Here is a 14896-nt window from a genome sequence, read left to right on the forward strand (position 1 = left end):
CTCTCTCTTTCTCTCTCTCTCTTCACGTCTTCTCTGATCTATCGCCTGGAGCTGATTATCTGATTATCGTTTTTCCTGTTTTAATTTGTAGAAAGTAAATAAATAAAAAAAAGATGGAAATATTTAAATATATAGTTGTGATATGGCGGGAAATAACAGTTTTTTGGAATCAATATGGTTATTTAGGCCCCACTAACTATTGGATGAGGGCCCATCTTTCCCTTTCCAAAAAAATATAAATTAAATTCTTTTGATTCTTTTTTAATTATTATTATTAATAATTATTATTAACAATAATAATAATAATAATAATAATAATAATAATAATAATAATAATAATAATAATAATAATAATAATAATAATAATAATAATAATAATAATAATAATAATAATAATAATAATAATAATAATAATAATAATAATAATAATAATAATAATAATAATAAAATGGAAAGATAGGCCCTCATCCAATAGTTAGTGGACCTAACTAACCATATTTGAGCCCAAAATAACAGTCTTTTATCCCGCCATATCACAACTGTATATTTAAATATTTCCACTTTTTTTTTTAATTTACATTCTATAAATTAAACGATTATCAAATAACCAACTCCAGGCGATAGATCAAATAAGACGTGAAGAGAGAGAAGGTAAGCTGATCAGGCACATGTAATTTCTAGAGAGAGAGAGAGTAAGAAATTCATGCGAAGAGAGAAAAGATAAATTGATCAGCTTTTCATGCATGAAAATTTTTGCTCGCTGTCAAATCTTGCAAGCTTGATAACTACCAATCAATTGTATTTGTGTATGTATATTGCGATTTTCCGATTCTGTTCTTTAATATTATTTTTGTTTTTCCTTTTGGCTCGACTCTTTCTGAATTTGTTGGTCGATTCGAAAATTGGGTGGTAGCAGTTTTGAAGGATTTTTTTTTTAAATCAGAATCTAATTTCAAATCGACCGAGAGCTCCGATATTATCTTGACAGATGCCTTTTTTTTTTTTTTTTTTTTTACCGAATCCGAAGATTTAGATATTAAGCCGAACATGGATGATCGAAATTAAGAACCGGGGGGAGAAGCTGTTATCGAACATTGCTTGTGTGGGGAAGAATGCTCAAAAGACGAGTAAGTCGATTTTCCAACATTAATTCTTTATCAGTTATATGATTTTTTTATATATATACATATATGTTTGCAATTAATATATATATATATATATATATATATATATATATATATATATATATATATATGTTCCCCTGCATGCAGATTGTGTTTATGTCTATCGAAGAACAATTTCTGCGGCGTATATTGTCCTTGCGAAAATTGCTGGAACAACGGGGAAAACGAGACCGAAGTTGTTCAGCTGCGAAAAGAGATCGAATCTCGTAAAGCTCTTGCACTAATTGGTTCTAGTAGTCCTCCTGATGCTTTATCACAAGACGGCCTTAACGCCGCCGAGACATCGGACACTGATATCGGTCCGATCGAAGTCGGCCCTTCCGAGGAGACACAAACCGATTTTCAGATCAGAAAGTGCACATGTGAGAACAAATATTGTTCGAAAGAGTAAGAATTATATGATCCAACCTAACAATTTTTTTTTTCCTTTTTTTGAATCAAATTATGCGATTTTGTAGACGATTAATTAAAATCATCGTACGTTGTTTATAATTTTTTTGTCCTGCAGTGACTGTGAATGTTGCTATTTGGAGGTGAAATGTAACGAATCGTGTCCGTGTAACGAAGATTGCTGGAACAGACAGGAAAGAGAGGTTAATAAGAGGAGTGGAGGTTACGGCAGAGTCGAACCTTTCAACAAGCGCATCAGGATAACTTATATGAAACGAACGTAAGATTCGATGTTGAACTTGAGTTGTTAAGTGTATAATCGACAGTTTGCAAAATCTCGTTAGTAGAAATAAAAAAATGTATATACAATAAATAAAACGGTACAGTACGGTAAAGCCGTACGTTCTTGAACTTGAAGAACTTTGACATGTAATCGATCATTTGGTGCATCAAACTGAAACCGAGTTGCGTTGCGTATAATTCGACCGCTTGTTCGGTCTTTTTGAATGCTTTGATTCTGTGTTTCTATTGTTTTATATGTATAGCATTGTGTGCTGCATTTTGGATATATTGCTAATTATGGGTAGATGATTGGGTTTTTTTTTCTTATTGGGGTTCTTTTAATATTTTGGCCTTAGTTTAGGGGTTTTCTCGTAATTTACCCAAAATAATAATTAATGAAATAGTTTATTAAAGGTTGAGAGATTAACCCATTTTATGAAACCAAATGTAATATTTTGTGAAAATTACCTTTTGCTCGAGTATGAATAGAGTTCGAGTAACTTTAAGTTTTTATATTTCTTATCATTCCTTTTTTCGAATCAAGCTCGAGTTAGGAAAACAAAATGTTTCAGCTATTTTGTTATCGAGTTATTTGAAAATTATTTTTTCTTACGAAGACTTTTACCAAATATTTTTACCAATTGCAATAAAATGAAGAAATTTTAAAAAATCATTAAAGAAATTTTTACCTCGTCGCACCACCCTCCAAAACATTCCAAAAGCATGTTTTTATTACATGCATAAATTATTAAAAATACCAATGTACATGTCATATATCATATTAATATTATATACATACGAAGTTGATTTTTTTTTTTATGCTGTGTGGCGAGATATATACCTATGGAGGAAACGGGACTTTCACGTGGAAAAAATAAAGGCAACTTCATTTTTTTAATGATTTTTTAAAATTTCTTCTTTTTATTGCAATTGGAAAAAATATTTGGTAAAAATCTTCGTAAGAAAAAATAATTTTCAACTAACTCGATAACAAAATAGCTGAAATATTTTTTTTCCCTATAATAATAAAGTAACATAACGAATCAAGTATGAAAATATATTTCCATTCGATAAGCTATGAAGTTCGAATCTAACTCGAGCTTTATTCGAAAAAAAGAATGATAAGATATATAAAATCTTAAAGTTACTCGAACTTGATTCATACTCAAGCAAAAGGTAATTTTCACAAAATATTAAATTTGGTTTCATAAAATGGGCTAATCTCTCAACCTTAAAAAAACTATTTCATTAATTATTATTTTTGGTAAATTACTAGAAAACCCCTAAACTAAGGCCAAATTACTAAAAGAACCCCAAGAAAAAAAAAACCATTCATCTATCCATAATTAGCAATGTATCCAAAATGCAGCACACAATGCTATACATATAAAACAATAGAAACACAGAATCAAAGCATTCAAAAAGACCGAACAAGCGGTCGAATTATACACAACGCAACTCGGGTTTTCAGTTTGATGCACCAAAAGATCGATTACATGTCAAGTTCTTCAAGTTCAAGAACGTACGGCTTTACCGTACCATTTTATTTGCAAACTGTCGATTATACACTTAACAACTTAAGTTCTTCATCGATAACTTATGTTCGTTTCATATAAGTTATCTTGATGCACTTGTGGAAAGGTTCGACTCTGCCGTAACCTCCACTCTTCTTATTAACCTCTCTTTCCTGTCTGTTCGAGCAATCTTCATTACACGGACACAATTTGTTACATTTTACCTCCAAATAGTAACATTCACAGTCACTGCACGACAAAAAGTTACAAACAATGTGCGATGATGTCAATCGTCTGCAAAATCGTATAATTTGATAAAAAAAGAAAATTAATAAAAAATGTTTACGATGGATAATATAATTCTTACTTTATCGAGCATTGTTTGTTGTCACAGGTGCACTTTTGGATCTGAAAATCGGTTTATGTCTCCGCGGAAGGGCCAGCTTCGATCGGACCGATATCAGTGCCAGGTGTCCCGACGTTAAGGCCGTCAAGTGCAAGAGGTATACGAGATTCGATCTCTTTTCGCAGTTGAACGACTTCCGTCTCGTTTTCCCCATTGTTCCAGCAATTTTCGCAAGGACAATATACCCCGCAGAAATTGTTCTTCAATAGACATAAACACAATCTGCATGCAGGGGAACATATATATTAATTACAAACATATATTATATATATGTATATATATATAAAATCATATCACTGATAAAGAATTAATGTTGAAAAATCGACTTACTCGTCTTTTGGGCATTCTTCCCCACAAAAGCAACGTTCGAAAACAGCTTCTCCGGCCGGTTCTTTACTTCGATCATCCATGTTCAGCTGAGTATCTAAATCTTCGGATTCAGTAAAAAAACAAAAAAAAAAAAAAAAAGGGCATCTGTCAAGATAATTTCGGAGCTCTCGGTCGACTTGAAATTATATTTTGATTAAAATAAATTTAAAAAATATAAATTAAATAATGCTTAAAAAATGCTACCATACCATAAACTTGAATCTTGAAGTTGAAGATGAAGATAATAATCAAAGAATCAAAACTCAATCCACCCAATATTCAAATTCACCCCCCCCCCCCCCCCCCCCCCCACCCCCCATATTAAAGAACGGAAATCGGAAATTCGAGATACACGCGCATTAAAAAGGTATACACATACACATACACATACACATACAAATACAATTGATTCCAGTTACTGCGGTCAAATTTTCATGCATGAAAAGCTTGATTATATTCTGAAAGAGTTGTGAAGTAGTCTCTGCATGCATTTCTTAGTTTCTCTCTCTAGAAATTACACGTACCTGATCAGTTTATCTTCTCTCTGTCTTCACGTCTTCTCTGGTCTATCGCCTGGAGTTGGTTATCTGATTATCGTTTTTTTTTCTGTTTTAATTTGAAGAAAGTAAAAATAAAAAGATGATGGAAATATTTAAATATATAATTGTGATATGGCGGGAAAAGACAGTTTTTTGGGCTCAAGTATAGTTAGTTAGGCCCATTAACTATTGGATGAGAGCCTATCTTTCCATTTTTTTATTATTATTATTATTATTATTATTATTATTATTATTATTTTTATTATTATTATTATTATTATTATTATTATTATTATTATTATTATTATTATTATTATTATTATTATTATTATTATTATTATTATTATTATTATTATTATTATTATTATTATTATTATTATTATTATTATTATTATTATTATTATTATGATTATTATTATTATTATTATTATTATTATTATTATTATTATTATTATGATTATTATTATTATTATTATTATTATTATTATTATTATTATTATTATTATTATTATTATTATTATTATTATTATTATTATTATTATTATTATTATTATTATTATTATTATTATTATTATTATTATTATTATTATTATTATTATTATTATTATTATTATTATTATTATTATTATTATTATTATTATTATTATTATTATTATTATTATTATTATTATTATTATTATTATTATTATTATTATTATTATTATTATTATTATTATTATTATTATTATTATTATTATTATTATTATTATTATTATTATTATTATTATTATTATTATTATTATTATTATTATTATTATTATTATTATTATTATTATTATTATTATTATTATTATTATTATTATTATTATTATTATTATTATTATTATTATTATTATTATTATTATTATTATTATTATTATTATTATTATTATTATTATTATTATTATTATTATTATTATTATTATTATTATTATTATTATTATTATTATTATTATTATTATTATTATTATTATTATTATTATTATTATTATTATTATTATTATTATTATTATTATTATTATTATTATTATTATTATTATTATTATTATTATTATTATTATTATTATTATTATTATTATTATTATTATTATTATTATTATTATTATTATTATTATTATTATTATTATTATTATTATTATTATTATTATTATTATTTATTTATTTATTTATTTATTTTACGATGAAGAATAATAGATTAATGTTATTTCCAGAATCAATTTTCAAAAATCCCTATTCTCTTGCCGCCATCGTCATATCTTCGCCGGAGATCGCAAAGGAAGCGCTGAAAACCCGCGACCCCACCTTCGCCGACCGGCCGGACAGCGTCGCCGCCAAGATCATGTGGTACGATTATAAGGACATAGGTTTTTGCTCGTACAGCGAGTACTGGCGCCAAATGCGCAAAATATGCATAATCGAACTATTGAGCGCAAAAAATGTCCGATCTCGAACCTCGTGGAGTCGATTAGCTCGTGCAATTACGGGGGCGTGATTGACATCACCGAGAAGATTTTCAAAGTGACGAGTTCGATAACTTGTAGGGCCGCGTACGGTAGGGTTTGTAGAGATAGAGATGCGTTGATCAAGGTTATGAACGAGGCGTTGCTTTTTATGGGAGGGTTTATGGTGGCGGATCTTTTCCCGTCTTCGAAGGTGTTGAGTGTTTTGAGCTGGAACAAGCATCGACGAGCATAAGGTTAATTTAGCGCGTTTTAAGCCCTAAGGCTACACCCCGCAACTCCGTTACTCTCGCGAGCATCGAGAGAAGATGTACAGCGAAATCAACGGCTACTTTATCCCCGCGAAAACCAAAATGTTATTGGATGAGAGAGAGAGAGAGAGAGAGAGAGAGAGAGAGAGAGAGAGAGAGAGAGAGAGAGAGAGAGAGAGAGAGAGATTCAAAAAGACCAAACAAGTGGTCGAATTATACGCAACGTAACTCGGTTTCAGTTTGATGCACCAAAAGATTATATGTCAAGTTCTTCAAGTTCAAGAACGGCTTTACCGTACCGTTTTATTTATTCTATATACATTTTTTTTTTATTTCTACTAATGCACCAAAGAGTGAGTTTCTGGCACAAGATAAAATGTAAGTCAAGTTCTTCAATGGCTTCATCGATTTCTTTCTACTAAGGGCTTCGATTCTTCAGGTCACACCGAACCAGAATATAGGCCAAAACAATCGACTGGCGACGAAATTTGGCGACGAAAATGTGTATTTGGCGACGATTTTTTTCTGTTTGCGACGAATTATTTTCGTCGCCAAATCCTGCACAAAACGTCGCCAAACGTCCCGTCGCAAGGTCGGCGACGAAACACCATTTTCAACGCAAATGTTGGCGACGAATTGCATAAATCGTCGCAAAATTCGTATTTTCTGGAAAAAAATGTTTTTTTTTAGTATTCGTGACGGATCCTATACTTTCGTCGCTTACCAGTTGCGACGAATACGTAATAAGTCGCAAATGTTGGCGACGAATGTTATTTTCGTCGCTACTTTGAGCGACGTTTGTGACATTTTCGTCGCTACCTTTACGGAAAATATTTGCGACTAATGACTGTTTTCGTCGCAAGCCCCATGATTTATTTGCGACGATTTGTTTTATTTATTCGTCGCTAGGTTTTTTATTTTTTTTAATATAATTTCTGGTTTATTTATTTTTTCATTTAAGAAATTCAACCTGTATTCAGCAGTTGTACAAAAAAAAAATACACTTATATCGAAAATATTAAAACCAATTATACGGATTAAATATCAAGGTAGCACAAAACATAAATTAAAAAAGTACATAAAACTTAAAAGCATATAATGTAGTGTTGCAAAGTTTAATTCAAAAACCAAACAAAGTTCATCCCTTTTTTATACTCCACCATCATTGGAAGGAGTCGATGTCGAGGCTTGTAGTCTAAAACGACCGACTAAGGTGTTCACAATTTCTCGTGTTTCTTTCAATTCCGCTTCCAATCTTTCCATTTTTTCATCTTTAAGTAGCATTTGCTCTTTCATTGAATTCATTTCCATTTGCACTTCCGGCGGAATTGAAGAAAATCTCGACTTTGAACTCTTTGTGGTGGTTGCAATCTTAATTCCAAGCCCTTTGCTTTTCCCGAGCACTTTTTCTATCGCAATTGAGTTGGCCGTGCTTTCGTCACTTCCATCACGAATTGTCTCATCGTACACTCGTTCCAAATCAGCCTGAAAATGATTAAGTACACTTGTTTAGCAAAATTTCGACAGCATAACAACTAATAAATGAACATCCCCAAAAAAACCATCCATGTACGCAACAACTTAACATTATTTAAAACAAATATTCATATCCACATATCTCAACTACGTACTAATTTAACATATCAAATAATTTACATATGATAAACATGCGACAACAATAAACATAAGTAATTAACATACAACCAACTGAAGAATAAAATTGCATTACACTTACCGAAATGCGAAGTTGTTCATGAGTTGCTATCCCATTATACGGTTCTTCTGTATCTCCTTCCTCACTAATATTTGGCCCGGTTTCCCTCAGTACATCAATACCCATATATGCTTTCTTATACGTATCAAACACCGTAGGATTTTTGCCCAATTTTTTAAACTATATTAAAATATTATAAAGTAAGTATCTATTTTAAACTTAAATAAATTAATATTATAGATCAAATTACTTACATGATTGTGGGACCAACTATTGATACTTGTTCGACCCCAATGGTGGTCTGTCGAGACTTTCTTTCGCGGGTCCTTGCATTTGGTTGATTTGGACTGTGAACAATAACACAAAAAATTAAACCTCTTTAATATATTTAAACATGATTCATAAATTAAATATATATAATTTACCTTCCCATCAACACCAGGAGTGGAAATAGAATGAAATTGATCACATAGTTTCTCCCAAGTTTGAACACTAATCCTATTTGGACAATTTGCCTTAGCCGTGGCAAGGTCTGGAGCTCTATCAAAGACTGCCTTCAATCGTTTAGTTTTCGCATCTTTCCAACGACCGTTAGCAGTCTCATTGAACCATTTTTTTGTAGCCTCATTTTCAGGAAGTTTCCAAGTTTCCTAAATAAAATAAATAAAATATACAATTGAAATGAAACATAAAATTAAATAACTTATATAAAATAAAAATTACATACAAATACCTTAAACGCTCTCCACAGTCCCTCGACACGGCCCATTTTTTTGTGGTTAGGCCAAGAAATACATGGATCAAAATTATCCCAATGCGTAACCTCGTTACTAATAGCCACCGCCAACTTGTACCTCCCAGGTGCAACGGGAATACCCTTGTCGTCAAACTCCAAATCAACCACGTCAGTACCTGTAGACTCGGTACCTATATGATCAACAGAAATATCTTCCTCCGACATCCCTCGCCTGAGAAAAGAAATAAGATATACGTAGACAAAAATAAAATGAACACAATACTTATGACATGCATGATATATGGCAATAAATATTAAACATAATTTATATAACAAGTAAATTATAATAAAAAAATAAAATGATCACATAAACAAAAGTATATTACAAGTAAATTACAATCAACTAACATTTGATCAACAAAATAATCCCTCACTCTTCCATATCATCTATAATATTTATGTCATGGTTTATAGGAAGTATCTCATAGCATTCATCTTCAACTGCAGTAAGATCATCAGGACTCAAGGCAAAGTTGTCCCTTGGTTTAATAACAATAGGAACCATCCATGGTTTATCTTGCGGATCCTCAACGTAGAATGCTTGCAATACTTGACATGGCATAACAAAAGGACTTGTTTTTATATCTGGTTTTGTTAAGTTCACAAGTGTAAATCCCAAACCATCCGTCTTATTCATGCGAATATTAGCCCAATCACACTCGAACAAAACCACTTTTTTTGTACCTACAGCGAATGAAAGTTCAATGATGTCTTTTATTACGCCGTAGTACCCTACATCTTCTTCTTTCGGAGATTTATCCTTTGAGCTTGCGAAACTAGTAGTTTTTGCTTTGACAAAAACACCACTATTTTGAGTTAAAAAAGACTCTTCAGATGATTTTGTGCGGAACATAAATCCTTGCACTTCAAATCTCTTTAAAGTCTTCACTCTAAATTGAGGTGAACAAGCTAAGGCTTTCAGATCTTCAGACAATTCACTTTTTCCTTGCACCTATTTCGTTATCAATTAATTATTACTACTTTGTTCAAAACAATTTGCAAAGGAAGTTCAAGTCAAATCACATTGATTCCCTCCGTTTTTGATAAAACCTCATCTCCTGAAGGTAGGGGTGGAGCCCCTTCTTCAGAAAAACGACTATGACCCATATAACATTGTTTATTTGACTTGTACAAACGTTCGGACACGGTGTTTTCAGCACAACTAGGGCAAGCAAGATAGCCACTAGTGCTCCACCCCGATAAGTTACCAATGCTGGGAAGTCATTGATAGTCCACAAAAGTGCCGCTCGCAAATTAAAGTAATGTCTGGTGGACGCATCAAAAGTTGTTATTCCAGAGACCCACAACTCATTAAGCTCATCGATCATGGGTTGTAAATAAACATCAATCCCATTTTTCGGGCCTTTTGGACCAGAAATAAGCAATGACATCATCATATGAGAACGTTGCATGCACATATTTGGTGGTAAATTGTAAATCATTAGAATTACCGGCCATGTGCTATGCTTGCTACTCAACGATCCAAATGGATTAAAACCGTCTGTAGCCAAGCCAAGCCTTACATTTCGAGGGTCCAAAGAGAATGACTCGTGCTTCTTGTCAAACTCTTTCCATGCATTAGAATCAGCAGGGTGCCTGAGAACGCCATCGTTACATCGAGACTCAGCGTGCCATCTCATGTTGATTGCTGATTTTTGACATATAAATAGCCGCTTGAGCCTCGGAATCAATGGAAAGTGTCGCAAAACTTTTTTTGGTACCCTTTTGCGCTGAGAGGTTGAAGAACTCGGTTGGTTTTCTACTGGATTCTTCCATCTTGAAGCATTACACACTTTGCATGCATCTAAGTTGGAGTCATCTTTCCAAAACAGCATGCAGTCATTCTCACACGCATCAATCTTGACGTAACCACACCCCAATTTACCGATGAGCTTCTTAACTTCATAAAAAGAGTCGGGTATATTTAAAAAATCAAGTTTTCTCATTAACTGAAGGGTTTCAATAAATGTATTATCACTCATCTTGCCACGAGTCTTAATTTTGTAGAACTCCATGATAAAAGAAAGTTTAGTATATACCCGGCATCCATCATAAACGGGGATGCACCACTCTTCAATGAGTTTACGAAAATCATCAGTTTCGGGGTTGGGTTCTTCGTGAAGATCTTCTTGATCGTGATGATGATCGTGATGAAGACACGCATGCAGTAAGTCTTCCATATTATCACGTACATCAACAGGTTCATTTAAAATTGCAACTTCGGGAATTTCTGTACGATTAGTATTGTTTATTTCCTCGCCAATGTATTGTTCTTCGGACTCTCCATGCAGAGTCCATCGGCGTTGCCCATACAGTTTATCCCAACCCCTCCAAAGTAAATGTTTATGAACGAATTCACGATCCCCCCATTTACGACACTTACAGTCTCTACATGGGCATCTTATTTTATTATCAACGTCACATTTAGCGAAGGCAAAATCCATAAATTCCACACAACCATTTTGATATACTTCTAACCGACGATCATCTAATAAAACCCAACTCCTATCTTTTGGCATGCTTTAATTAACAAGATTACCTATAAATTGGGAATGGTCACAATTATTAAAATCACAATTATTCTCAAAGTTACTTTCATAAACTAAAACTAAATTAAGGTGGTAGTTCGCATAATTCCGAGCAACAATAATTCCGAGCAACACAGGCTCATCAAATCAACATAAAATAAACAAACACACAATTCCGAGAAAAAACCCAAAAATAGTTTGCAATAATCAAACACATACAAAATTTTCAACATAAACAAACAAAGATTTAAAAAAAAAGGAAAATTACCTTGAAATGAGGGCAGACGGAGAAGGAATGGCGGCAGACGGTAACGGCTGGCGGCGGGAACAAACGGCAAACTAGAAGCTGCTTTTTTAATTGCTAATTGCTGCTCTTGATTTAGCTAATCCTTGCTCCTTTTTATTATTTTTATTTGCTCTTCTCTGCATTTTTTTCATATTTATTTAATATTATTAATTAATAGATCATCATAATTAATACACTATGTTGAATTAAACTTCATCCAGGAGAATTATAAGGCAATTAACATTATACTTAATTAGCTCATTTGTTTTCAAATTAAATGATATTAGTTAATCATTTTACACACATAGAGAGTTGATATTAACATAAACACAAATGCTGCCAACCTACGGCCGACTCCGACTCGATTGGCCACCACGGCGTCACCGCCGACAACGTCGGCGTCTCCGCCCTAGCCCAGGACCTCTATAACTTTGAGATCACCAACCAGGTACCCATCTTCTTCCCCACCTCAACTTTTCAACTCTAACCACTTCAATTTCACTAATCAACTGGTAATCACTAATCAATCCAGATTTAAAAGCCCAAATCAACAGAATACTCAACAAAAATACTCAACAAAAGCCCAAATCAACTGGTAATCACTAATCACTTTTAATTAGTTTGAATTTCCAAGTAAAATGTCATTAAAAGTGAAGTAATTAACAGAATACTCAACAAAAATCTTGCCATTATCATTATAAAATGAATCCCTAATTCTCATTTTTGATTAATGCGATTTCGATGAAGGTACAAGAAACTCTCTGATGCGTGGAGAGAAACAAAACCACCCAAATAAATTCAATTTACACACACACCTGATTTGAGGAAAACAGCGGCGAACATGGAAGAGCAGCGGCGGACGGCGGAGAGATGGGGGCGGAGAGATGGGCTGACGGTGGAGAGCAGCGGCGGAGAGATGGGCGGAGGAGAGCAGCGGCGGACGGCGGAGAGCAGCGACAGACTGCGGCTACGGAGGCGGAGGGGGAGGACCCGGCGGAGGGGGGGCGCCGGCGGAGGGAAGATTGAAAATGAGAGAGAAGAAATTCAGAGAATTGGGGAAAAGGGGATTAGGGCCTGACTTCTAATTCGTTTTGTTGCGACGATTCCTGCCAAATCGTCGCCAAAAAGATTTCAAACCAATCTCGTAGCGACGTTTTAAGGACTTTCGTCGCTAACCAAAAAAAAATTAATTAGACATGCGACGTTTCTTACAGAAACGTCGCTATAGAAAAGTGAGATTTTTTCCATAATTATTTTGGCGACGATTAAAACACTATCGTCGCCAATAATAAATATAATTCTTTTAAAAAAGTATTTGTCCTGCGACGAATCCACTCGTTTCGTCGCTACAAATAAATATAATTTAATATTTCCTCTTTATTACGCTACGTTTATCCTTATTCGTCGCCAAACCAATAAATTTTTTTTTTTCACAATTGCACTCGCGACGAATATGTACTATTCGTCGCTAAGGTAAAAAAATAAATTGCAAAAAATAATTTTCTTGCGTCGGTTATATAAAAACGTCGCTACGAGATTGCTTCATTATTTTTTTTTTCACTTTGCGACGGTTTGTTATTATTCGTCGCAAACTGGCGACGATTGGTCTTATCGTCGCGAGGTATTCCATCGAAATCTTATTTTCCGATATCTTGCGACGTTTGTTAGTCAAAATGGTCGCAAACTAGCGACGATTCCGGTATCGTCGCCAAAAAAAACGTCGCAAGTAAGCTGTTTTGGCCTAGTGATAAACCAACTGCAAATAAAGTTATCCATATATAATCGCATATATATAAAATACATACTTTTGTCGGAATCGAAATCTTACCTTCAGTTAAGATATCTTGAGGCGCTTGTTGGAAGATTCGGCATTTCCGTCATTTCCACTCCTCTTATTAACCTCTCTGTCATGCTTGTTCAAGCAATCTTCATTACACGCACACGATTCGATACATTTTACCGCCAGAAAGTAACATTCACAGCCACTGCGGGACAAAAAATTACAAACAATGTACGATGATTTCAATTAATCGTCTACAAAATCGTATAATTTGATTAAAAAAAAAGAAAAAAAAATTGTTAGGATATAATAATTCTTACTTATTCGAGCATTGTTTGTTGTCACAGCTGCACTTTTGGATCTGAAAATCAGTTTGCGTCTCCTCGAAAGGGCCGACTTTGAACGGACCGATATCAGTGTCGGTTGTCCCGGCGGCGTTAAGGCCGTCTTTTAATAAAGCATCAGGAGGACTACTAGAACCAATTAGTGCAAGAGCTGTACGAGATTCGATCTCTTTTCGCAGCTGAACGACTTCCGTCTCGTTTTCCCCGTTGTTCCAGCAATTTCCGCAAGGACAAAATCCGCCGCAGAAAATCTTCTTCGATAGACATAAACACAATCTGCATGCAGGAGAACATAATATATTAATTACAAACATATATTATATATATACATATATATAAAATCATATCACTGATAAAGAATTAATGTTGGAAAATCTACTTACTCAGTTTTTGGGCATTGTTCCCCACAAAAGCAACGTTTGATAACAGCTTCTCCGCGCGGTTCGTTATTTCGATCGTCCATGTTCGGCTGAATATCTAAATCTCCGGATTCGGTTAAAAAAAAAAGGGGGGCATGTGTCAAGATAATTCCGGAGCTCTCGGTCGATTTGAAATTATATTCTGATTTAAAAAAACATTAAGAAATAAAAATTAAATAAGCCTTCCCATAATAACTATAATTCATAAAGGTTCATTTAATTCATAATGACTATAATTCATAAGGGTTCATTTAATTGAAATTACTGTTAGAGAGTTTTATAATAACTCTGAATGAGTTCATTTCCGTTCGTGAGCGATGTGGTACATTTAAAAGTACGTGTAAAAGTAGAATATAATGATTGAGGATGATGATGATGTTTATGATTATGATTATGATTATGATGATGATGATAATCATGATCATGATCATTATAATTATCATTATTATTATTATTATTATTATTATTATTATTATTATTATTATTATTATTATTATTATTATTATTATTATTATTATTATTATTATTATTATTATTATTATTATTATTATTATTATTATTATTATTATTATTATTATTATTATTATTATTATTATTATTATTATTATTATTATTA

General features: G+C 32.7%; 2 protein-coding genes and 1 long non-coding RNA gene across 4 annotated transcripts; 1 reads left to right on the top strand and 2 right to left on the bottom strand.

The window, feature by feature from the left end:
- The first annotated feature begins 1339 nt into the window (after positions 1–1339).
- Positions 1340–1768, top strand: LOC148772461 (uncharacterized). Its single transcript, XR_016030114.1, has 2 exons — positions 1340–1571; positions 1693–1768. It is a non-coding gene; the product is annotated as an uncharacterized LOC148772461 (long non-coding RNA).
- A 5657-nt stretch (positions 1769–7425) lies between these two features.
- LOC148772462 (uncharacterized) lies at positions 7426–9157 on the bottom strand. Of its 2 annotated transcripts, none has more exons than XM_088813132.1 (5): positions 8861–9157; positions 8553–8777; positions 8382–8474; positions 8149–8262; positions 7426–7898 (listed from the first exon to the last, which is right to left on the bottom strand). In XM_088813132.1, exons 1-5 carry the CDS (start codon positions 9086–9088, stop codon positions 7563–7565), a joined length of 996 nt encoding a protein of 331 aa, XP_088669258.1. In that variant the 5' UTR covers positions 9089–9157; the 3' UTR covers positions 7426–7562. The 2 variants fall into 2 exon arrangements, with proteins under 2 accessions (XP_088669258.1, XP_088669254.1); XM_088813128.1 differs by having other exon boundaries at positions 8149–8307; positions 8861–9155.
- Positions 9158–9293: 136 nt separating this feature from the next.
- Positions 9294–12851, bottom strand: LOC148772463 (uncharacterized). The gene is made up of 4 exons (XM_088815048.1): positions 12553–12851; positions 11720–11874; positions 10060–11462; positions 9294–9875 (listed from the first exon to the last, which is right to left on the bottom strand). The coding sequence occupies exons 3-4, from the start codon at positions 11440–11442 to the stop codon at positions 9294–9296; spliced, it is 1965 nt and encodes a 654-aa protein (XP_088671174.1). The 5' UTR covers positions 11443–11462; positions 11720–11874; positions 12553–12851.
- Positions 12852–14896: the final 2045 nt, after the last annotated feature.

This window comes from Erythranthe guttata, chromosome 2 (assembly GCF_056151865.1).
Source record: "Erythranthe guttata isolate IM_541 chromosome 2, IM_541, whole genome shotgun sequence".
Lineage (NCBI taxonomy): Eukaryota > Viridiplantae > Streptophyta > Magnoliopsida > Lamiales > Phrymaceae > Erythranthe > Erythranthe guttata.